The following is a 25,333-nucleotide window of genomic DNA, read 5'->3' as shown; positions in this document are numbered from 1 at the left end:
AGTGATCTTTCCCTGTTCAGCTCAACTCTTCAGTGTCACGTTTCTGCCACAGAGGGTTGCTCCAATAGAGGAAGCCACTTTTCCTCCCACCAGGCGATCAAGTGAGTCACCTCAAACACACTCGACCCCCACTGGCTCTATCATGCAGAAGGCTCAGATCCAAGTCTCCTAGGGTGCCATTCATTGTGCTGCTTCAAGCAACTGGGCTAGGCCAAAATGCCATTTATAAAACCAAAATTTTCAATATGCTAGGTTCAAAGAATGGCAAGATACTAAGCTTGATGACCATTTGGACTTACTCAGGGGAAATTTATCCAAATGGGTTAGTTTAGTGAATACTGTGACAATAATGAACCTCACTCCTAAGCCAGAGTACATGGAGTATGATCTTAGTTAGAGGGTAACCGAATTTTGGTTTCAGAATTTGCACTGAAACTGACCTGAAATACTGGTTCGGCCGAAGATGCCTGTGTATTTTTGGCTGACACCAAACCTCTTCCTCCCTCCCCCCCCCCCCCATGCCCTACTTCCCACCCAACCACTTGAGGCACTCCCCAAACCAAATTTACTGAAGCCCTGATGGTCTAGTGATCTCTTCGGAGGTAGGAATGAACCTTACTCGTTCCTGCCTGGTGCCACTGCTCTCTCATAGTGGCACTGGTGCTCTAGTGGCCTTCTTGGGGGCAGGAACGGACCCCACTCGTTCCTGCCCTGTGTGCTGCTCCAATTCAAATTGCTGCCAAGATTTCCTATGGCAGTCTCAGGAGGCTGCAGCGAGTCCTCTGTCCATGCTAGTTCCAATTGGAAAATGGCTGATGGGACCGCCCATGGCAGTCTTGGCAGCCCTGGAGGGCACTAGACCACCAAGGTTTCACTAAGGTAGGACCAGGGTCAGGCAGGAAGGAGGGGAGGGAGCAAGAGAGAGCGATCTAAGGGGAGGAGCGCCAACGGGAGGGGGCTTTTATGGTCGGGAGGATGGAATGGGGGAAGCAGTTTCATTTACAGTTTTGGTTTCTCCCAAAGCCGAGCAGCCAATTTCAGTTGTAGATTCGATTTTGGCAGAAACCAAAGATCCTGGATTCAGTCGGGCTCTACTCTCAGTCTCTCAAATTTACTGCTATCGCTCACCATAGAACCTGCATTGCACCCAAGAGGGCTTCCTTCTGGAGTTCATAAGGCAACTTATCAAGCTTGTGGCACCCAAAACAATGGAAAATATTTCTGTATCTTTCTATCACATTTTCTTGGTCTCGGACAGCATTTCTTGGTACTTGAGGAACCTTTCTTTCTCCACACGATTCATAGAGTAATCACTTGGAACTGACACCTAGGGCTCAGTTTAAGTGTGATAAGATCACAAATAAGGCCTCCCACAGTACAACAGGAATGGCTGCTGAATACCCATAATTCCCTTCTGGGTATGTGGGCACTGCTGCCACAGCACTACTAGCCCCTACAAATCCCTGGTACAAGAAAGCATTCCAATCTCTCTTCATGTCCTCTTGCTCAGTAGTGGCTGATGTCATTACCAAGTCATCTGTCTTGGTGGGAAGGGTGGGCGGAGTAGGGTTACCATTCGTCCGGATTTCCCCGGACATGTCCTCTTTTTGAGGGCATGTCCGGGGGCGTCCGGCGGATTTTGCCCGCGCCCACGTTTGTCCGGATTTCTGGACAAACGTGGGCGCAGGTGCGGGCAGGCGCGTGCATGCGGTGGGCGTGTGGGCGGGCGATCGGCGCCATGGGTCTGGTCTCCCGTCCCCTCTCCTTCCTTACCATGTACCCTGGTGGTCTAGTGACGTCTTCGGGGCAGGAAAGAGCCCCCTCTTTCCTGCCCGGAGCGCTGCCTCCCCTGTCTATCATCCTTCTCAGTCTGGCTGGGGATTCAAAATGGCCACCAAGAGTTGAACTCTCGCGAGGCCGCTTCAACTCTCGGTGGCCATTTTGAATCCCCAGCCAGACTGAGGAGGATGCAGCAGGCAAGGGCAGGCAGCGCTCCGGGCAGGAAAGAGGGGGCTCTTTCCTGCCCCGAAGAGAAGACGCTACTAGACCACCAGGGCTAGACAGTAAGTGAGGGGGGGGAATGTGACGGGGGGAGGGGACTATGTGACGGGGGGGCGGGGAATAGGGGCGGAATGAGGACCTGAAGGGGGCGTGACACAAAATGGTAACCCTAGGGCGGAGGAGGTAAGAGGTCACTGAAGTTCATTCATTCATTAGTGCTCCCTATCACAGGGTTGAGATATAAAAGCAAAGTAGTGAATCTCACTCCCCACCTCCAGTATACTCTTGCTCATAAACAGAGCACAGCAATTCCAAAATTCTCAATCCAGAAATTCTTACAAGTGCTATAATTCACTAAAACACATTATTTACACATTTTTCTAGTTTCACTTTTAAGTTTTCTATTTCATATTTTAAAGCAGGACAAGTATAGCATATTCTGAGGATATCACAATATTTCAGTTCTAAAAACCTTCACCCCTAATTCTATAAAGTGAGACGCTCAACTTTCTGTTTAGCCCACAAAGTCGCACATGCAGTTTATAGAATAAGGTCAGTTGTGCGTGAATCTCCCACAGAGTTAATAAATCCCAGGCAGTTAATAAATCCCAGAGTTAATAAATCCCAGAGTTAATAAATCCCAATAAATAAATAAACTTAATTGGAGTTAACAGGCAATTATTGGCTATAAATAGCCTTAACTGGAGCTAACTGCTACCAATGAGCACTTATGCGTGTAACTGCCCTTAGTTGCTACTCTGTAAGTTGCAAGCTCAAATTCCAAGGCACCTAACTTCACTGGGGTGTGTGAATATGGGAGGGGCATGGGCATGTCAGGAACTTAGGTGCACAGGTTCTAGAATACCGTCATTTATGACCTAACTGCTGACAGTTAGGCACAAGCGTTTACACCCTAAATGCTTGTGCCCAATTTAGGCACATAGAAGCAGAGTTACGCTAATGTTCTATAACAGCAGCTCTGCGCGGAACTACTATTATAGAATTCACGTTCAGTGCGCATTATTCCTGCGCCTAAATTTCAGTGCCATTTCTTGAATTTACCCCATAGTCTCTAAGTAAAGCATAAATCAAGAAAACTTTTTTCTGTCTTAAATTGCTCATGAGACTAAAAGATCTTGTAACTGCTGCAAATTTTCGTATAGTGTTACAAGTAATGGATTCACCCATTTTGGATTACTGCAATTCTCTTTATTTAGGCTGGTTTGGTTTCAGGTGTGTCTAGATGTGGGCACATCACAACAGCTTATGCTCCCCGGACAAACTCTTACTTGATATACCATCCTTCAAACGTTTTAGATTGGACGTACACCGCGATACTATATGTTGAAGGAGCCAGTTTGTGGAGCACATTACCTCTTGATTTACGGACTATCCCAGTGCTATCACAGTTCACGAAACAATTGAAGACTATTTACTCAAGCATTTACAACATGATGTGTCCTTTTTGGACTTGAAGCTAGAATCAGTCAAGGTCATCATCAACACTTGTCATTTTTAGGCAACACAGGATAACAGACCTTACATTTTAAATAATCTATAGATTTGTTTAATTAGTACTGTTTATTTTATTTTGTATGTTTTGATGTTGTACCCTGCCTACAATGTTTGGATAGTTCAGGTAATAAATATTTAAATTCACATTTTATACCATTAAATTGAAAGAACAAAGTTTGTTTGCTGTTACTTCTTGTAAGTGCTGCTATAAGAGGAGCTGTTTCAAAAACTCACCTGACGCAGAAGTTTCATATCGTGCAGGACAAAGGCAATGTAGAATAAGGATGCAAAGCAATTTAGGAAGTTGAACTGCAAAAAGTAAATAGCTTTGTTAAGAAATGGATTTTAAAATGCTGTTCGTGACATTTACATTTATACTACGTTGAATCAGCAAAGAAAGACTGAGATTTAATCTTTACTTAGTTTTGCTCCACTAGGCCACAACAATATCAGCGCTCGATTGTGGAATGGTTTACCCAAATCAGTAAAAACTACTTACGATCAACCAACTTTCAGAATGTCACTGAAGACCACCTTATTTAGAAAAGCTTATGCTAAAGTCTCGCATTGCATTAGTGACTCCTGAACTGTTACTGTTATACGGACGTATTGAACTCTTCTGCACCTTTTCCCTTTTCTTCCTCTCTGTCCTTACTCTCCAACTACTTCACCCTTAATGTAAATGATTGTTTGTTACTAGATTGATGTAAGCCTTTTTACACTGATGTAAGCCACAATGAGCCTGCCCGTGGGTGGGAAAATGTGGGATATAAATGCTACACATAAATAAATAAATAAAAGATCATGAAAGACCTTGTTTTTTCCTGATGCATATCACAAATTTATTTTTATTTTTGTTACATTTGTACCCCGCGCTTTCCCACTCATGGCAGGCTTAATGCGGCAGGCAATGGAGGGTTAAGTGACTTGCCCAGAGTCACAAGGAGCTGCCTGTGCCGGGAATCGAACTCAGTTCCTCAGTTCCCCAGGACCAAAGTCCACCACCCTAACCACTAGGCCACTCCTCCACTCCTTAACAAAAAATGTAAAACTCAACTCTCTCCCTCCCACTTAACCTATAGCTGAAACAAAAAAAATATTCCCTCCACTCCTGCCACAAGGGGCCACATATACTACCGAAAATCCCATTGCACATTTTCTCTCATTCATTACAGTCCCACTAACCAAAGACACAAATTGAGGATCAACACTATTATTCATTCTGCTACTGAATATGACCTCGTGTGAGGAGAGGGGCCTTTATCTTCACTCCCATTTTGTGAGTGGGCCCATGAGAAAGCATGCACTGTTGACTACTTTCACAGTGATCATAAACAACAACATCACCTGACTATATCAACATCCGAGCGAAGGACTTTGAAAAGATTTTAAATATTTATTTTACCCTGGCTACTAATTTAAGTCATAAGTAAAGAGTGGACTTTTTAAAAATTATTCTGCCACTTTTTGGGCAGACTGCATAGACCCTACAGGTCTTTATCTGCCACTATAACTCAGTAAGAGGGAGTGAGGCTGGACACAGGTGACAAGATAGTAACAGCTTACACATCTTACACAGGCATCACATTAAACACCACAAAGCTACCAGAGTGACACTCTGTGGGAGAGCACTTTGCAAGACCAGAGCACTGTACCAATTACATTTTGGTGAGAATACTAAAAGGAAATTTTAAAACAATTCAGGAATGTCATGAGATAGGAGGTAGTGTTCTACTGTGGATCAAAAACTGGTTAAAAGATAGAAAACAGAGAGTAGGGTTAAATGGTCAGTATTCTCAATGGAGAAGGGTAGTTAGTGGGGGTTCCCCAGGGGGTCTGTGCTAGGACCGCTGCTTTTTAACATATTTATAAATGATTTAGAGATGGAAGTGACTAGTGAGGTAATTAAATTTGCTGATGACACAAAGTTATTCAAAGTTGTTAAATCACTAGAGGATTGTGAAAAATTACAAGAGGACCTTATGAGACTGGGAGACTAAGCATCCAAATGGCAGATGACATTTAATATAAGTGCAAAGTGATGCATGTGGGAAAGAGGTACTCGAACTATAGCTACGAAATGCAAGGTTCCACATTAGGAGTCGACGACCAGGAAAGGGATCTGGGCGTCGTTGTTGATGATACGTTGAAACCCTCTGCTCAGTGTGTGGTGGCCGCTAAGAAAGCAAATAGAATGTTAGGTGTTATTTGGAAAGGAATGGAAAACAAAAATGAGGCCATTATAATGCCTGTGTAACGCTCAATGGTGCAACCGCACCTCAAATAGTGTGTGCAATTCAGGTCATCGCATCTCAAAAAAGAAATAGTGGAATTAGAAAAGGTAGAGAGAAGGGCGACAAAAACAATAAAGGGGATAGCCATCTTTTCTCCATGCTGAAGAGCCCTAGGCACTTTAGCCTTTCCTCATAGGGTAGTCATCCTGAGGGGAGATATGATAGAGAGTCTATAAAATAATGAGTGGAATGGAACAGGTAAACGTGAAATGCTTGTTTACTCTTTCCCAAAATACTAGGACTAGGGGGCACACAATGAATATGCTAAGTAGTAAAACGAATCAGAGAAAATATTTCTGTTTTGGGATCTTGCCAGGTACTTGTAACCTGGATTGGTCACTGTTGGAAAAAGGATGCTGGGCTTAATGGACCTTCGGTCTGTCCCAGTATGGCAATACTTATGTACTTATGTAAGACCTTTGAAATTAAATGATGAAATATTTTGACACCCACCAGACATGGCTTAAAAAAGATCTGGGTTTCCTCTCACATTATAAACCACAAAATTATACTGGATTGTCACCCTCTGATCACCCATCCATCTCTCCCTGTCTCTCGCCCTCACCCTTACCTTTCCCTGTGAGACTGTCATTGGAATGTTAATTTCTGACCAAAAGAAGGTGGTATTGCCTTTGAAAGTTAGTCAAAAAAAGTATTATTAAGTTTTATCATCTTTTTTTAGTTCTGTTTTATTTCTATTTATTACCTTTAGAAGTGGATTAACATGACTACCACACCAATTCTGCCCACAAAACAACTCTATGTTTGAACTAAGACTTAAAATTCAAACTCTTTATCTTGCTCAGACATAAATGAAACCCAAGAGGCTGGCCCGCTAAGTAATTTTATCTTGAGAACTTTCCAGAAACGAAGAACTTTATACTATCCAGTTTCTGCAAAATATCAAACCCTCCCTCTATTTCACTGTTCACATTACCAGTAAGACAGTATATTCTAGAGATACCAACCTCCTCAGAAGTAGGGAGTTTAAGCATCTCAGAGAAATATTTTGCCAGAAGGATCTCAAGAAACATCTCTCCCTCTCTCTCTTTCCCACCGCTCCCTCCCCGGTCCAACATTGTTCCCTCTCTCTCTCTCCCTCCTTCCCCCTCCACTCCTTTCAGCAGCACCATCTCTCCCTTGCCCACTCCCCTGTATCTTCAAGTTGTTTAGATAGTGGCAGCAGTACAGCAATATTTTCAGGATACCTACAATGAATATGCAAAGTATGCAAATTTACCTCATGTACATTCACTGTAGGTTATCAGAACAAGACTGGGAACAATCTGTGAAGATAGCAGAATGCAAGTTTGAAAATTTAAGCGGCGGAATTATCTGCTAGGACTATCACTTGTTAAACTTTGGACATCCAAGATAAGTAACATTTAGTTACAATATTTGATTTTTGTGGCTCCATTTATGAAGTATTTTAGAGGATGGATGGACAATATTTATGAAAACATTTATATGGAGTTTTTTTGACCCATGATTAAAGAGGCACGCTTTCTTAATATAAGGCGTTTCCTTTGGAGGGAGGCGGTGCCGGTATTACTGAGGTGTTTTTTCTCCATTTACTTGCATGTAAAGGTTTCATGTAATGCATCCATGCCTTCCTCTTAATACTTTATCGTAGTGTAGAAAATTACATGTTGTTGTATTGAGTTAATTCTACACTTCCTGAATTGTGGGTTGAACAATCTACCCAGCCCATCTGAGTTTCAAGCCAATCATAATTAATATGAATGCGATATGCATAATCAACCTGGCTCTTAGAAGTTACATATTCAAATATTTCTCATCATGGATAGCATGAAAACCTAAGTAGCAATAAGTGGCAAACTTTGATCCTTAAGTACTACCATCAAGTCTGATTTTCTGCACTTCTTCAACGAATAATCATGAAACATTTGTATACGTTCAATTGAAGAACCAAGATAATTTGTGTTATTAATCTGGCTTTCCTGCAAACTGGACCTGTTTGCAGCACTTGAGAATCGCAATTCACCATTCCCAATATACTGTGGTGTGAACCACTCATCTACACAGAACCTATTTGAAACTAATGTCTTCATACTGAAATGCCTGATCCATACACCAAACTATTCCTTTACAAAAAATAAAGTAAATACAGAAAATAACTTACCACCAGCACCTTCAGAATTAGGTGATTCTGATATGAAGACTCCAGCCTGTGGTTTTCTACAACAGCAAAGAGAGCATTACATCAGAAACAAATTGGATAAGGGTTTTAGTGAAAGCTGCAAATAGGCTGGTTTTTTTTTTTTTTGTTACATTTGTACCCCGCACTTTCTCACTTCATAGCAGGTTCAATGCGGCTTACATATTATGTACAGGTACTTATTTGCACCTGGGGCAATGGAGGGTTAAGTGACTTGCCCAGAGTCACAAGGAGCTGCCTGTGCCTGCAGTGGGAATCGAACCCAGTTCCCCAGGACCAAAGTCCACCATCCTAACCACTAGGCCACTCCTCCACAATGATATCCACAATGAATATTTGACAAAAATGTGAAAACAAGTCACCTTTTCGCGTAGCTCGGCTACCCTGAAATCCAGACCCATCGGACGCCTTCATATAAACACCATAAAGTCCACTTGGTCCACCCAATTTCATTTCTGTGGCATTGCCTTTAGTTCTTTCACTCTTGCAACATTGCCTTCAGCTCTTATATAGTTACTAGAATGCAGGCCACAATGACAGGAGCAGATTACAGAACAGGAGTGGAGTAGCTGCCTAGTGGTCACTGCAGCAGACCTTTGATCCTGGGGAACTGAATTCAATTCCCCACTGCAACTCCTTGTGACTCTGGGCAAGTCACTTAACCCCCCATCGGCCCATGTACAAAAAATAAGTACCTGTATATGTAAACCGCGTTGATTGTATCCACAGAGGGGCGGTATATCGTCCCATCTCCTTTCTCCTTTCATTAAAGCTCACTAAGGGGTAAAGGCTAACTATCACTGTCTTTGCATAAATATTTCAACTTGGGGGGAGGGGTAATTTTATAACAGGAGAGTCCAAAAATGCACCTATTTTATACATGCCTTTATAAAATAGCCATCACATGGGAACCCTGTTTCACCTGTAGAAAAAAAAGACTAATATAAAGCTGTGTGGTAGCATACATGCGTGTAAGCCTGTGCATAAAGAGATGGCATGTCCTTAATGTGTGCTGCACAAAGGTGTTCAGGGTCCATTCTATAAAGTGTACCAAAATTTAGGTGCCAAAATGCAGTACTCAGAGCATGAATTCTAACACATCTGGTGCCTAGACTGCGTTCTAGAATACAAGTGTAAGATGGCATTTTGGCGCTAACGTTTAGACACAACTTATGTCACGTCAATACCAGGCGTATATGTGAGCACCTAAATTTAGCGCATAAATGCAAGGATTTTATAACCTACATGCATAATTGTTTGACATGCCCATGTTCTGCCCCCTTGCATTTATGCTTTATGCAATTTGCATGCTCATATTATAGGACACTGCTGAGCACGCACCTAGCGCTTATGCATACGAGTGTTACAAATCACGCATATAAGTGTTAGTAATCTAGAATCCAGGACTGTGGAGTCGCTTCTCCAAACCTTCGACTCCAACTCCTCTATTTTTCTACTGTCCAATTCAGACGCCTACTGATATTAGGCTTTACATTTTTTGCTCTAGATATATACACATATTTGTCCTGAAACTAAAGTACTTGTACATATAACTTATATTTACCAGTACTTTAGATCCAGGATGGAGTATAACATGATAACTTTACCATATATTATAATGTTATAAGTTTTATTTTGAAGCTGGAATCAGAGTCGGTACATTTTTATCAACTCTGACTCCACCCAAAATGCCTTCCGACTTCCACTCCACAATTCCAAAGTCCTGCTAGGGTACAAATGGTACTTAAGTACTAAGGTTACAGAATTAGGGGGTAGTGCTAAAAGAACAAACAAACAGACCACAAAGCTAGTCTTACCCCAGGAGGTCAGAAACTCAGCTGCGTACCGGTACAGGCGGTTCATGATCTCAATCACAATCGCATAGATGATGCTGGGCACAAACAACATGAGGTTGCTCAGCTCTGACTGGTGCTTCTCGTGGAAATCCACAGCCCAGAGCTCCAAGTCAAAATAGATCATCATGACGTAGAGGGAGAGATAAAGACAAAGGCACACGAAGGGCACAGAGACCAGGTAGATGCGCAACTGTCTCTTCAGGCTGGAGTAGACAGGCTCCTCCCTCCCAGTCACTGGGTTAGTCCCCAACACACCATGGAATGCAGGTCGAGGCTCTTCAAACTCCCTCTTCATCATCAGGGTTCCCCATCTGTATGCCATCCCAGCACAGACGCGCTTCCACACCTCCAGAATAGCTGTCGACCACAACAGGTTGAATGAGGCAAATACCACATACTTGTCGTAATCCTCCCAGGCAAAGAGATAGTAAGGAATCCCGATGATCGCCATGGGAATCAAGGCAAATGTGAAGTACTCCAAGAAAGCAAAATACAGGGCAATGGTTTCGCCAAAATAGCAACGGATGTCATCTGGGGCATAAAAGAGAAAATGGAAGGATGTCAGAATAAGCTTCATTTTTTTTTTTCGTCTTTGATCATTTTTTTCCATTCTACATCCTCCTATTATCCTAACAACAGTGTTCAGAGCTAAAGTAAAATCCTTTCATAGTCAAATAATGGAAAAACATCATCCTTCACAGAACAAATATCCCTCCTTGTGATGCATGTGAACGCTCAATGTACCACTGGAAAAAAAAACAGATTAGGGTCTTTTGCACAGCAGCACGCTGTGATGCCAGGCAGCCAGTCCCAGTATGCTCTACAGCAGGGGTTCTCAACCCCGTCCTCGGGACACACCTAGCTAGTCAGATTTTCAGGATACCCTCAACGAATATGCAGGTGATAGATTTGCATGCACTACCTTCATTCTCTGCAAATCTCTCTCATGCATATTCACTGTGAAAATCCTGACTAGGTGTGTCCCGAGGATTGGGTTGAGAGCCCCTCCTCTACAGATAGGTTTAAAAGTGACTAGGAAGGGCTGAAGCTGGGGTTCATAAGTTGACCCACAGAGTGCGCGTGCTATTAACCACATCAATTAAAGTTTTCTTTAAAGAGAAATCATATTCCTTACTAAGGATGCACCACATATATACCACACACCTTTGAGTCTGTAGTGAGCCTGTCTACTAAAGTGGAGTAAAGTTTTGCAGTTACCATGCATTAGTTGCAAAATTTAATGTGCAATAACTGGCAGGGGCATATCCAGAAGCTGCCCATACAGTAACCACCATAAGGCAGACATTTACCACATCTCAAGCATATTGCTTACAGAGAGGTTGAATCCACACTATCAGCAATGCTCTAAGGGGCTGCTGCAAAAAAAAAAAAAAAAAGAAACTCCCAAACTCTCCCAATAGGCTCAACACAATCTCTCCTGCAGCCTGGACATATCCTTGCGACAGCCCCAATGAAATGCCCAAACCCCTGGATCTTACCAGGGGTTCCCTGGTGTCTAGTGGGGAGCAGGAGATAAAGGTTAAGCTGTAGTACCATGAGCCTACCACCAGGAGTGAGAGATGCCATTTTGTTCCAGGTTGACCGATGAGGCACGAGCTTCTGGGGATTTTCTGCCCTCCACCAAATATATGGTAACCCCTGATGTGAGCCGGGGGAGCGGGGGGGGGGGGGGGGGGGGGGGGGAGGGGTGATGTGAGCCAGGGGAGCAGGAGTGGACGGTTAGGAGCGGATTTCAACTCCATTACCATCATGCAAGGTCATCTTGATGTGTCTGGTCAATTTACATCTCTTCTAGCCAGTCGAGGTTCAGCCACCTCCAAGGATTTCACATATGGCCTGAAGTCCTTCCTGCCAACATATATCTATGGACCACTTTGGACTCTCTTATCCTTTCCCTATTCCTTCTATTCTAACCAATTCACTTGTAATGTACCATCTCTGATCTGGCGATAGTCTATCAGTGCATTGTAAGCCACTTTGAGCCTGCAAAACTGTGGGGAAAACATGGGGTATAAATGTACAATAAAAAATAAATAAACTAGGTAGTCAGTCACCCAATCATGCACAATCAGGAAGTGCGGCAGAAGCATTGGAGGCTGGGGAGCTCCACATGGTATGCCTAACAGAATCTAGAGGTCAGATATGGTATGAGAATCAATTTTTTTGTATTAGATTTATTGTGAAAGTTGAGATAAGATTGTAATGTTGTGTATTATGTATTGTATAAGGTCTCCTGATGAAGTGATAAAAAGAAACACGGCCTGTGTTGGGACCAAAAAAAACGATTATGGGACCGGAAGATATGTAATACATGGTAAATAGTAGTAGTAGTAGTAGTAGTAGTAGTAGTAGTGGATGGAATAGATGCCAAGCATTCCACAGTTTTTCATTTTTCTTTGGACTAATGAGTTCTTCTCAGAAACTTACAAGTACTTGAAAGCAAGCTGAAGGAAGTGTTCTGCTTATTAATACGTGCAGTGGAGGAGTGGCCTAGTGGTTAGGGTGGTGGACTTTGGTCCTGGGGAACTGAGGAACTGAGTTCAATTCTCACTTCAGGCACAGGCAGCTCCTTGTGACTCTGGCCAAGTCACTTAATCCTCCATTGCTCCAGGTACAAATAAGTACCTGTATACAATATGTAAGCCGCATTGAGCCTGCCATGAGTGGGAAAGCGCGGGGTACAAATGTAACATTTTTAAAAAAAATACGTGATATCTCCAATTTAGGAGAACAGAACAGAAAGATAGTGAGTGTTGAAATGGGTTATCACGTTGGAAATCGGGAACACTGTGAGATGAGCTACAGCTGGTTTGGTTGAATGGTATTGGGGATGAGCGATTTGGGAAATGTATAATAGGGAGAGACTACTGTTAGAGTGTGGGGTAGAGAGTGTTTTACTGTTAGATAAGTGAGGTTTTCATAATAAAGATTGTAAAATTAAATGCACACAATGATGTGGTTGTAGTATATTTAAATATAAAGAAATATTGTATTAGTCAAGTGGTAGTGGCATTTTATATTTGTGACTAATTATTGTGAATGTCCCCTGTGGTTGGTACTAAGTGTACCTTATTTATTTAGGGGTATTTTTACTAAAGCTTAGCACACACTAAGAGACATTAGCATGTGCCACGTGTCTCATAGGTATAAAATAGGACACACAGCATTTTAGTAAAAGGGCTCCTTAATCTCTTTCGCCGGTGTGTTTGATTGTGGGAAGGATGAGTTTTCATTTTTATTTTTATGCAGATAATGTACAGGTACTGATCCTCGTACCTAGGGTAGGGTGTTGCAGGAGAAAATGACTTTTGTTGCATTCCTAGTTTAATTTACTGTATCCAAAACTGAAATTGTTTTGTTTTTCATTCATTCGACCTTGATATACCGCCAAATCTACAATAGGTCAAGGCAGATAACAGCATGAAAATAAAAAAAGAAAGGAACTCTATAAGCAGCAAGAAAGCAAAATCATTCACACCATTCCTCTTCACTCTTATTTATGCCCAGGCAGCAATAAGTCTCAGGATGCTATGGCTGTCTCATGACAGGGCTAATGGGCTACTTCTTCAAATGGAAGCCCATCTCTTCAATATCACCTTTGGCACCTAATCATTTTACCTCTATCCAGGAAATCTAGACTGCCCCAATTGACTGTCTGCACATGTTGTCCATTAGATTGTAAGCTCCTTTGAGCAGGGACTGTCCTTCTTTGTTAAACTGTACAGCGCTGCATAACCCTAGTAGCGCTTTAGAAATGTTAAGTAGTAGTAGTAGTAATCTTGGGTTGCCACAGAAGAAAGTGTCTTAGTCTAGATTAGATTAGTTTGAAGAGCATGGAGTAAAGAAGAAGGCAGAAAAGGAGAAATAAAAAAGGAACTTGGATGGGGCTAAAGGAGTAAGTACAGAGCAGAAGCAAAATGAAAGTGATCAAGCAGATCTAAAAGGACAGAAACAAACAGAAGAAAAAAGGTAAGGTAAAAGCTTTTGATATACCGCCTTTCTGTGGTACAGCCAAAGCGTTTACATATTATATACAGGTACTTTCTCTGACCCAGAAAAGGAGAAATAAAAAAGGAACTTGGATAGGGATAAAGGGGTAAGTAGAGAGCAGCAGCAAAATGTAAGTGAACAAGCAGATCTGAAAGGACAGAAGCAGTGGTGTGCTGGAGCCGGCTCACACCGGCTCGCAAGAGCCGGTTGTTAAATTTTTAAAGCTCTTGCGAGCCGGTTGTTCCTGCAGGCGAGCCGGCTCCTAGGGGCGGCGCAACATGGCGGTAATGCGTTACTCTCCCTAGTACTGTGTTGTGTTACTTCCAGCGGGGAGATCTGTCTGCCGGATGCACCCTCCCTCCCACGCACTTCCTGCTGCCAAGAAGGGGGCGGTTCTTCTAACTTGAGTCGTCGCACGTTCCGTTTCTCTAACGGCGGCCATTGGCTGATTGGAACTCTTCAAGTGGACGCTGAAGCGCCGAATTAGCCGCAATCATGCCGCGGATTATGATAAAGAGCGGGGTGTGGCGCAACACTGAGGATGAAATTCTTACAGCAGCTGTTATGAAATATGGCAAAAACCAGTGGTCTCGAATAGCTTCCTTGTTGCACAGAAAATCAGCAAAGCAGTGTAAAGCTCGATGGTACGAATGGCTGGATCAAAGCATCAAAAAGACAGAATGGTCACGTGAAGAAGAGGAAAAATTATTACATCTAGCCAAACTAATGCCAACCCAGTGGAGAACCATAGCACCAATCATCGGAAGAACACAGTGTTTAGAACATTATGAATTCCTACTAGATAAAGCTGCACAGAGAGATAATGAAGAAGAAACAGCAGATGATCCTCGGAAACTTAAACCTGGAGAAATTGATCCAAAACCAGAAACAAAACCAGCCAGGCCTGATCCAGTTGATATGGATGAAGATGAACTTGAGATGCTTTCAGAGGCAACAGCTCGTCTGGCCAACACACAGGGAAAGAAGGCTAAAAGGAAAGCCAGAAAGAAGATGCAGGAGAGGAGGCCAAGTGGAAGGGGAGATCAGGGGGAGACACTGGATATGCTGGAAAAGTAGATGGAGGATATACTGGCCACAGAAGACGGTGGAAGGGGAGATCCTGGAAAAGTAAAGTAAAGAAATAAATGGAAAGGAAGCCCTGGAAACGGAGTTAAGAGGACAGATAGCAGCAGAATCGGATACTGGGCCAGCATGATCAGAAAAACAAAGTCACCAGACAACAAAGGTAGAAAAAAATCATTTTATTTTCATTATAGTGTTTGGAATATGTCCACTTTGAGAATCAGGTGCTCAACATTAAAAGTTTATATTTATTTACTTATTTATGGTATTTTATCCCACATTAAACATGAATTAGATTGGAACCTGGGATCATTTAATTTTTTTTTCCTGGAGTAATGCATTGTCCCCGCCCCCCCGGCTCTCTACCCGGCTATAGCCAGCTCTGCAATTTGGGGGGGAGGGCGCAGAGGTGGACCGGGGAGAGAGCCTGTTGTTAAACATTTACCAGCACACCACTGGACAGAAGCAAACAGAAGAAAAAAGGTAAAGTAAAAGCATTTGATATACCGCCTTCCACAGTGCCAGCTGCTTGCTTAACCAGAGACTGGACAATATGGTTAACAAAACTTAACAGATCTTACAAAGGAAAATCATTGGCTGAAAAAGAGTGCCTGTTGCAGTGCTAATTTTAGATAGCTGCCAATTAAGTGGAGGAGTATCCTAATGGTTAGTGCAACGAGCTTTGATCCTGGTAACCTGGGTTCGATTCCCACTGCAGCTCCTTTGTCACCTTGAGCAAGTCACTTAATCGCCCATTGCCCCAGGTACAAAAACATAGATTGGGAGCCCTCTAGGGATAGAGAAAGTATCTGTATATAATGTATACAGTGCTGCGCATGTCTACTACTACTTATCATTTCTATAGCAGTAGACTTACAAGTTACACAATAACATATGTAGCTTTGTAAGTCTGTGTGCTTTGAAAATGAGCCTCACTGAATATAAATATATTCTCCCAGTGGAGGCCTACAACATTTCAAACAACAAAATAATAAATCTAATTGAATGACTCTTTCTCCGGTCAGAATCCTGTATTATGATCTGGGATGGAGGGAGGGGGAGGCAGTTTTAGCAATATTTTAACAGGATTCAACCACAGTTCTGTGAGATCACAAACTGCTCTGCTGTCATCCCATTCACGGGTCTAAAAGGTTTTGCTCAGACAGGGCTGGACCATGAGCCATATTTAAATTTAGGACCCAAAGTACACTTTTATTTTTCTCCTCAATTTATTTCATGGTTTTTATTCATTTATTTATGTTTACTACTTAATATACCGCCTTTCTACACATGACACCAGGTAGTAGTGTGTTTAGATCTTTAAAGTAAATGGAAAATCCTTATGTTCTAGTTTTGATGTGTTCTAATGATTTTCAAAGTAAATAATATCAATGTACTACAGTTTCAGAGGCAAAACAAACAGGACCTTTGAAGACAGGCTCAACTAAAGAGTAGTTCTTACAATTAAAGGTGTGCTTTGTCCCCCAGGCCCCCAAAAACAAACATATCAACATACCAAGTGGCTGATAGCCAAGCTTGACCTTGCCATACCAGGTATGACCAAGCCTTTTCAGGTTCTCAGTGTCATGGAGTGGAAACGTCTGAACCAATATGCCACTGGTTGATAGTCGTCGCACTGGAAAAAGTTAAAAGATAACAAAAATGATATGTCATTCTCATCCTGCTTAACAAATGCCTTATTTAAAAATTCTGTGTCAGCAAGCTTAGATCTATAACAATCCAAATCTTTCTTACAGTGCATCCCAGAAGAACATGTTCACTTTAAAACAACAGATAAAAAGTTGATTTAATCATGTCATTATTCAGTTTGGATCCATCACACTAAAAGCACTACTACAATCAGATGAGCTAATGCCCCAATGATCCTTGTTTGAAATAGGGGTTCACAAACTTTTTTAACAGTGGGATCCCAGAACTAGACTCTAGCGATGCAATACTGAAAAGCTTTCACAAGTTATTTGCTATGCTCTGTTTTTACCTGAGGAAATGCCTTTTAAAATTATTCCTATATGGGTACATAAGTACCCATGGAAAGTTCATTTAGGCCTGCATGCACTCCAGGTAGTATTAAAATTGCTTTTGAAGCCCCTATAGTTTCCAACTCCCTACATGCCTGCCGTAGTACAATATCCTTTTCTCCATTTCAAATCATTCAGCTTTCCATGAAGCCATTCAGTGGTTGAACATGCTAAGGCAGGTGCTCTGTATACAGATTACAGGCATGCACACTATCAACTTCCAGAACATCTATATAAATAAATCCCACCTCGAACGTTCTGAAGCTCACTCGAAGGCACTGAAGCACTGAACTCCTGTAGTCTTCGTAGGCTAGGCTGACCACCCTCGCTCATAGACCCGCCCTCAGCCACGCCCCATCTGTACATAAAACGCTACCTCAACGTTCTGAAGACAAAACCGGATGAGGCTATATGCACACTCCCTCAAGGGTTCGTTAGTTCATGGTGGTGAAGCCATGAAACTCACCATGTCTGTGTTCCCCGCCCTCGCGTCAAACATCATGACGTCGAGGGCGCAACACAGACGCACATCAACAGACCACTCCCCACCCACCATCTCACTACCTCCATCCCTCCCACTTCAAGGCCCGTCACGCCCCTAACAACCACTTACACACTCCCCCCTCCCTGCGATCCAAACACGCCCCCTCCGCGTCACTGCCCGCTGGACCCCCCCGCCGCGACCCTCTGCACACCACTCCTCCCTCACATACCCCCCCCCCCGAACCCTTCCCCTACCTCCGCTAACACCGGCGAACTTCTCCTCTCGCCTGCGGGGCCTGGCTTCATGAAGGAGCATCTGTCGTCTCTGTGCATGCGTCTGACATCAGACGCACGCACACACACGTCAACAGACGCTCTGACAAGGAACGCCCTGCAGCCCTGAAAACAACTTCACCCCACTCACCACAGGTATGGAGAGGCTTGGGGCTATGCCTTCCACGGCCAAAGGTGGCGCCCACAGGGTCGCACCTCGGGGGGAGCCACGCAGTAATGCGATGGGAGGGGCCTGCAATCAGAGGCAGGAGGGAATCCAAAACTCGGTGCGAGGGCCGTACGGTGAAGGTTCAATTGCCAGCGATGTGGTTTGCAACTCGGGACGGAGGGGGGCCTTGCTAGCGCCTGTTTCATTGCATTGTGAAACGGGCCTTCTTTACTAGTAACTACATAATATAAAGCTCATCACTGGACTTACCACAAAAAGTACTAATATAAGCATTAACAAGCAATGTAAGACGAGAGAAATGGATGCTATCCTTTAGGAGCTGAGGAATTTGTACTGGTGATAATTTTATTTATTTATTAGGATGTATTTACCGCCTTTTTGAAGGAATTCACTCAAGGCAGTGTACAATAAGAGTAAATCTAATATGAGCAATAGACAATTACAACAGTAAAAATATTCAAGTAACAATACAAAGTATGGTACAATGTCAACACAATACATAATAGAACATTTTAATCATTTTTCTAGCAACTTATCACCATACCATTGTAAATGAAAGCCAACAAACAGCAAATTAATGCCTCCAATTATGAATGCTCCAACTTCCCAAGGAGGTCTAGAATCAATCACCTTCTAAACTACTTAAATGATGCTGGGAATAGGAGGTGTCTTGCCATGTGACTTAATGATACCATCATGTACAGGAATGTACAGAAGTAACGCTTATGCCCCAAAATTATCCTGGTTTGTGCTCACCACTAAAAGTGACAAGATACAAAGAGGCATATTTTCAAAGCACTTAGCCTTCCAAAGTTCCATAGGTTTCTATGGAACTTTGGAAGGCTAAGTGCTTTGAAAATATGCCTCAAAGTAGTCCTGGAAATCTGACAAACAAATTGTTGTTGATAATTTCTCTTTAAAACGAAAACATTTTAAGGGCAATTCTTTAACACTTTGTTATTTGAACATTTTTACTGCTGTAATTGGCTATTGCTTATGTCTGATTTATTTTTGAGTGAATTCCTTCAAAAGGGCAGTAAATAAATCCTAAATAAATAACACAATGCCTAGTAGAAGCTTATTCTATAAATAAAAGTAGGTATCAACTATCCTTGATAGAATACTACCACAACCAGGTCATTTGTGTATGTGGTACTTAGGCCAAAGGTATATGTGGAATTGTGAGTCTTGCTCAGGCTCCACCCATGTGTACACCCACATGCAAAGTACATACTATTCAAAGATGCTTGTGTTCTTACAGAATAGTGCTTAGGTGAGAATTTGACATGTACATTCACATGTGCACTGTAAGAGAGTGAGTGGTATAGCGGCAGGAGTCCTAAGAACACTCCCTCACTGAGGTTGCAGTTTAGTCACATTACGGCAGGTGGTGCTAACCTGCCATATCAGAGGCTGAGTCAGAGGAGTGGGACTCAGGCTGGGAGGTGCTTAAATGCCCTGGAGCAAGGTGGACCAGAGAGGCCAGGAAGCAAGAGGTCTCCAGGAGAGAGATCCCGAGTGCAGAGATCTCCTGGAGGGAGGCTCCAAGTGAAGAAATCCTCCCAAAGTGTTGGCTTGGCTGCAGTACCTGTGGGGGGGGGGGGGGGGGGGGGGGGGGGGAGTCCCAGGGAAGTGAGGAGCAGCCCTAGCTCAGAGGTTTGCATCCTGTGTTAAGAAGTAGATGCCCAGAGATTGCATAAAAAGAAAGAAAGAAAAGACTGCAAAGGTAAGAGTGCCTTTGTTTGTAAAGATCCAGGTTCTGACTGCCCCAGCTGGAGCCGGGTCTAGGTTTATGTGTGAGTAACTGGAACTGTGCTGAAGAGGTCTAACAAGATAGAACTGTTAAGAGAGAAGGAAGTAAATGTTAATGTGGTTGTTACCCAGGTTTGAACTGAGTCTGTGACAGACACAGACGGTACTGCTTTGATTACTTGTTCACCAGTAAAGCTTTTCTTTTGACTTTACAATGCACTCTGCCTGTGTCTGTGAGGGTTCCATGCCTGTTCACTAGCCACGTTATCACATGCACACAAATATACATACAAGCTAGTATTCTAAACATATAAGCATGTAATGCACGTGTAAATGATAGCAACCGCTTTACAGAATGCCTCGCTTTGCACTTATCAGAAGACTGTATGAACAAAATTTACAAAAGTAAAGTAGAATGCTTGCAAATACACATTTGAATGTGTCTGAGCTTTGGGGAAAAGACAGCAAGCAGACAAGTATTTATGCAGCTTTTATATGCAACTACTGAAGAAGCATCGATTAGATACACATTAAAAAAAGGCCTTCGAGTGCAACAGGAACAGGGCTGCCAAGAGGAGGGTGGGGGACAAGATTCCCTGAGCCCGACCTCAGCGATCAAAAGAGACTGCTCTGCTGGCCACAGGTCTTTCTTCCTGCCATGTCCTGCATATACAGAAACAGGAATTTACTTCGCAGGAGGCGGGAAGCAGCAGGAAGACGGAGCTGTAGCCAGCAAAGCACTCTCTTTCATTTGATGCTGCGGGTGGGGGAGGGGGGAGCCATAGCCATCGAGAAGTGGGGCAGGGGGGACAAAATTCCCCAGGCCCGGGCCTCCAAGGGGGGCTCAGTGCCGCAGTCCCACCCGCCATCCGTCGTCAACCGGGCCGGGCCCCCTGCATTGAAATCACAGCCTCTCACCTCCGTGTGAAAGCACTGCAGGCAGCAGGGTAGCAGATCGCCTCTCTTCGGGCCTCCTTCCCTCCCTGTGTCCCGCCCTCGTCTGACATAACTTCCGCAAGGGCGGGACACAAGGAGGGAAGGTGGGCTGAAGGGAGGCGATCTGCTGCCCTGCTGCCTGCAGTGCTTTCACACAGAGGTGAGAGGCGCTGTGATTTCAATGCCCGGCCCGGTGGCGGACGGAGAGGGGCGGGTGGAGGGGGGAGTGGTGGCGGCGACCTCGGGGGGGGGGGGTAGAGGGGGCGGGGCCCCGGGTGCAGCCTTGCGCTGGGCCCGGCCCAGTCTCTCAGCAGCCCTGGGTCGAGCAGTGGCAGAATGGGTGGGGCATTGCCCTGAAGATTGTTTGCCCCAGGTCCAGCTTTGTCTCTTGATGGCCCTGGACAGGAACACTACATTAAAAAGTCTGGATTCAAGGAATTTAAGGAAAAACAGTGGTATCTAGAAGATTATAGGTTAGAACACACTGTGAGCAGCTCTGAGGAATGCCACCCTTTCCAGTATCTACCTAGCTCCATCCCACTACATAATATGAAACAGAACACAATCTAGTGTACCTGGGTATAAAGAATCTTGTAAATACCATGTTGAAGTAGTTTTACCATGGTTGGTATCATGCATATGTAGCAGGCTGTCAAAATGTGCATTCCTGTGTTACTGCTGGAAAAACACACTGAGCCTTGTCTTCCTCCTCCCACAGGAGTCCACAGCAAGGAGAAATGTAAAAGTACCAGAGGTAGTAATCCCACTCTGTGGCCCACATGAGCCTTACCTTCCTGCTCTAGGGATTGAAGGGAAAGGAGAAAAGCACAGGGGACTGCTAGCCTGATCCACAGCTGCCCTCTGAAGCACAGAGTGCCACAAAACAGGAGAGATAGATCATAAGGGAGATCTGATCCTGATCCATAGAGGAGAAAAGATTCAGTGAAGCTGCTGCCAAAATTACAGTCCTTACAGGGAAAGGACTTGAAAGCTGGGAGCAGTAGTACTGGCGAGTGCTGATCCTTTAAAAAGGGAGGAGATATGACCCAACTGGGGTGCTGATCAACCTGCTTCTTCTAAGAGGGAGGGCATAGGCGCCCCGTATAAGAGGCTTGGGGAGGCTAAGTCTCCCCAGCCCAACCGACGCTGCCCCGCCCCCCCTGCCGCCGCCGCCCGCCGCACCTTTAAATATTATATTTTTGCTGGAGTCGCGGGCAGTGCCAGCATTGAAGGCATCAGCAGGCTCATCTCGGTTCCAGCAGCCTTCCCTCGCAAGTCGCATGATGGCTCCGCCCTCTTCTGACGTATTTCCTGTTTCTGCGAGGGCGGAGCCATCATGCGACTTGCGAGGGAAGGCTGCTGGAACCGAGATGAGCCTGCTGATGCCTTCAATGCTGGCGCTGCCCGCGACTCCAGCAAAAATATAATATTTAAAGGTGCGGCGGGGGGGGCAGGAAGGAAACGAGGGCTGCCTATCGGGGAGCGAGGGCAGACGGGAGAGGAGAGGAGGGTTGCTGCACATGGTGGAAGAAGGGGAGAGGAGAGGGCAGGGGAGAGGAGGGTTGCTGAACATGGGTGGATGGAAGGAAGGGCAGGGGGAGAGGAGGGTTGCTGGACATGGAGGGGGAGGGAGGAGTGAGGAAGGAGATGAGATGACGGAAAAGGAAGAGAGTAGAAAAACTGCACATGGATGAAGAAAATAGGCAAAAGCTAGATCCACTGGACAGTCAAGTTGCTGGATGGAGGGAAGGGGAGAGGAGGGTTGCTGCACATGGTGGATGAAGGGGAGAGGAGAGGGCAGGGGAGAGGAGGGTTGCTGGACATGGGTGGATGGAGGGCAGGGGGAGAGAAGGGTTGCTGCACATGGTGGATGGAGAGGAGAGGGCAGGGGAGAGTTGCTGGACATGGGTGACTGGAGGGGAGGGCAGGTGGAGAGGAGGGTTGCTGGACATGGAGGGGGGAGGGAGGAGTGAGGAAGGAGATGAGATGACGGAAAAGGAAGAGAGTAGAAAAACTGCACATGGATGAAGAAAATAGGCAAAAGCTAGATCCACTGGACAGTCAAGTTTGCGGAGGACCCAGCTTTTACTTACGGATGTAGGACAAGAAATGAAGAAGAAAGGCGGAAAGTAAACAAATAAATGGAAAGGAAGCCCTGGAAACGGAGTTAAGAGGACAGATAGCAGCAGAATCGGATACTGGGCCAGCACAATCAGAAAAACAAAGTCACTAGACAACAAAGGTAGAAAAGATCATTTTATTTTCATTAGGTGTTCAACATTAAAAGTTTATTTACTTATTTATGACATTTTATCCCACATTAAACATGAATTAGGATGTTTTGTGGCTCTACATGAGAATTGTGAAATTATGATCCCTTGTTTCAATATTGTTGACGGTCTGCATTTTCCGTATGGGTGGTATATTGGTGTATTAGGTTCTGCCCAGTGTAATATTTATGGTACAGTAAAGTTCAGAGTGTGTTTTTGCACAAAGTTGTGCATAGTGTTTTGCAGTTGAGCGATTGTGGTTAGTATATGCTTTGAGCAACCACTTTATTCTTTGACATATGATACATAACTAATATCTAAATTTAATAAAAGGTATTGTGACATTTATTTATTTTTATTTATTTTTTTCTGTGTGTGATCAGACAATTATGGATTTAAGCTCCACCCCTGGCCCCACCCCTAACCCCGCCCCCTTTAGCCTCCCCAAACAGTTGGGCCACCGACCGCCTATGAGGGAGGGAGTGCTGGGGAACACAGAAACACAAGGAACTGAGAGAGTGGATGGAAGAGTGATTGGAGCACAGAAGATCTGTTCCCTGGTAAAAGAGAGAGGAATGACGTACTTGGCTTAACAAATGCCCAAAAGCTGAAATATAACTGTGAAGGATTGAAAAAGAAGAGAGAGGCTACTGACCAACCTAAAGAAGCCTAAAGTCACCATACAAGAGAGTAAGGATTTCTACAACTATCCCATCAGCAATGAATTCATGTGCACTTTTCTGACCACTGACAGGTCATTTATGACCTATGAACTACATGGCTAAAAAGACTCAAAAAGCCTCAGAACTGTATTTTCTGAAAAGCTGACTTTCTGCTGAGAGCTGCAAGGTCGTGCTGAGCCAGCAAGGAGCACTCTTCCCCCATCCTGGCAGAGCCGGTGCCACTACTTCTACGTCACCAAGGACACAAGAATGAATATACAGTTTGAAAGCGAACAGTGTTGAGCATTGGCGCCGACTCCGTGGGTGCTATGGGTGCTCGAGCACCCCCAATATTTCCCCGCCAGAACCGGAAGTTCCCCAGGAGCTAGCCCGCTGCCTGACCTCTTCTCCCACTCCCACAACAGTCCTTCGCCTGCCCCTCGCCTTCCTGCATGCTCTCAGCTCTGCCTCTGGTCCCGCCCTTGCAGAAACAGGAAATGAGGGCAGGACCAGAGGCAAAGCTGAGAGCAATGAGAAGGGAAGGCAGGCTGAACTTAGCGCCGACTCGCCGAGCCTGCTCATGCTTGCCTTTCACTACTGCTGCCGCCGGGACCCCGGTAAGATGACTTTTAAATTATGGGCGGCATGCAGGAAGGCAAGGGGCAGGCAAAGGACTGTTGTGGGAGTGGGAGAAGAGGTCGGGCTGGAACTCGAGTCGGAGGGAGGGAGGGGGGTCTGGAACTCGGAGGGGGGGGTCTGGTACTCGGAGGGAGGGGGGTCTGGAACTCGGAAGGGGGGTCTGGAACTCTGAGGAGGGAGGGAGGGAGGGATTGGGGTCTGGAACTCTGAGGAGAGGGGGGGCTGGAACTCTGAGGAGAGGGGGGCAAGGGGAGGGGGACAAATGCACCACCTATAAAAAAAAAAATTAAGCACCCCCAATCATTTTGAAAAGTTGGCTCCTATGGTGTTCAGGGTTAAGATAATACTCTGATAAGGCCTAGGTGCTGAGGAAATCCATATAACGGGATGGCGTCTATAATCCTCTGTAAAAGAAACCTTGGACTTATTATAAGATGCTGAGTTTCATAAATATTGTTCTGTGTTCTGTAAACATTCAGATAGTATGTACCATTCTACGTAAACAATAAAGTGAGATAGAAATTAGCTGATGTAACACATAATTTAGCTGAAATTGCAAGTTGGGAGGGGACTGATGCCCAATCCACTGTATATAAGGCACTGTTGTGTTACATCTAGTCAAAAGGTAAGATGATCCACTGAGTGACTCTTCACCACGGTGGTCTCCCTCCTTCTCTCTCACAAATTGCTGTTTGTTACCTGCCTTATTGCTTTGTTATTACCTAATTGCTCTGATTACTTTATTACTTTAATTGCTTTGCCTGATTATTTTGCGTAATTCCTTTATTGCCTTGTTATCATTGGTAATAAAGATTTTTCCTTTAGAAGAAACAGCCTCCGGCCTCTCTTATTACTCTGTTCTCTCTGTCTATTCTGTTACACTCTATTTTGGGGATGGCTGGTCCACTTTATCTTGGAGTAAGTGATAGGAGGCAGAAACCCTATTGCCTCACCTGTCCAAATTATTATATTCCTTATGATAAGTGGAAGGATAAGAGGGAAGAATATCACGGCCTACTCTGGGACTGGGTAGTTATCAGGGGAGGACTATATTATGGCCTTCCCTTAGGTTCCACTATAAACAGCAATAAGGTGTGAAAGATGTTTGAGCTTGAATGAGAGATCAAGGAGAACAAATCCTTTGAAAGCA

At 44.3% G+C, this 25,333-nt stretch overlaps 1 protein-coding gene across 1 annotated transcript in view; it reads right to left on the bottom strand.

The window, feature by feature from the left end:
* The window catches only part of ANO10 (anoctamin 10), a 299,674-nt gene that overhangs the window by 204,181 nt on the left and 70,160 nt on the right, over positions 1-25,333 (bottom strand). Inside the window, exons 5-8 of the mRNA XM_030206114.1 lie at positions 16,456-16,575; positions 9,807-10,376; positions 7,954-8,009; positions 3,751-3,825 (exon numbers count right to left, since the gene is read on the bottom strand). Of these exons, the coding sequence (XP_030061974.1) occupies positions 3,751-3,825; positions 7,954-8,009; positions 9,807-10,376; positions 16,456-16,575 (821 nt within the window). The remainder of the gene's footprint in view (positions 1-3,750; positions 3,826-7,953; positions 8,010-9,806; positions 10,377-16,455; positions 16,576-25,333) is intronic.

This window comes from Microcaecilia unicolor, chromosome 1 (assembly GCF_901765095.1).
Source record: "Microcaecilia unicolor chromosome 1, aMicUni1.1, whole genome shotgun sequence".
Lineage (NCBI taxonomy): Eukaryota > Metazoa > Chordata > Amphibia > Gymnophiona > Siphonopidae > Microcaecilia > Microcaecilia unicolor.
The sequence above is the reverse complement of the archived record's forward strand: the minus strand, read 5'-3'. Positions and strand labels throughout refer to the sequence as shown.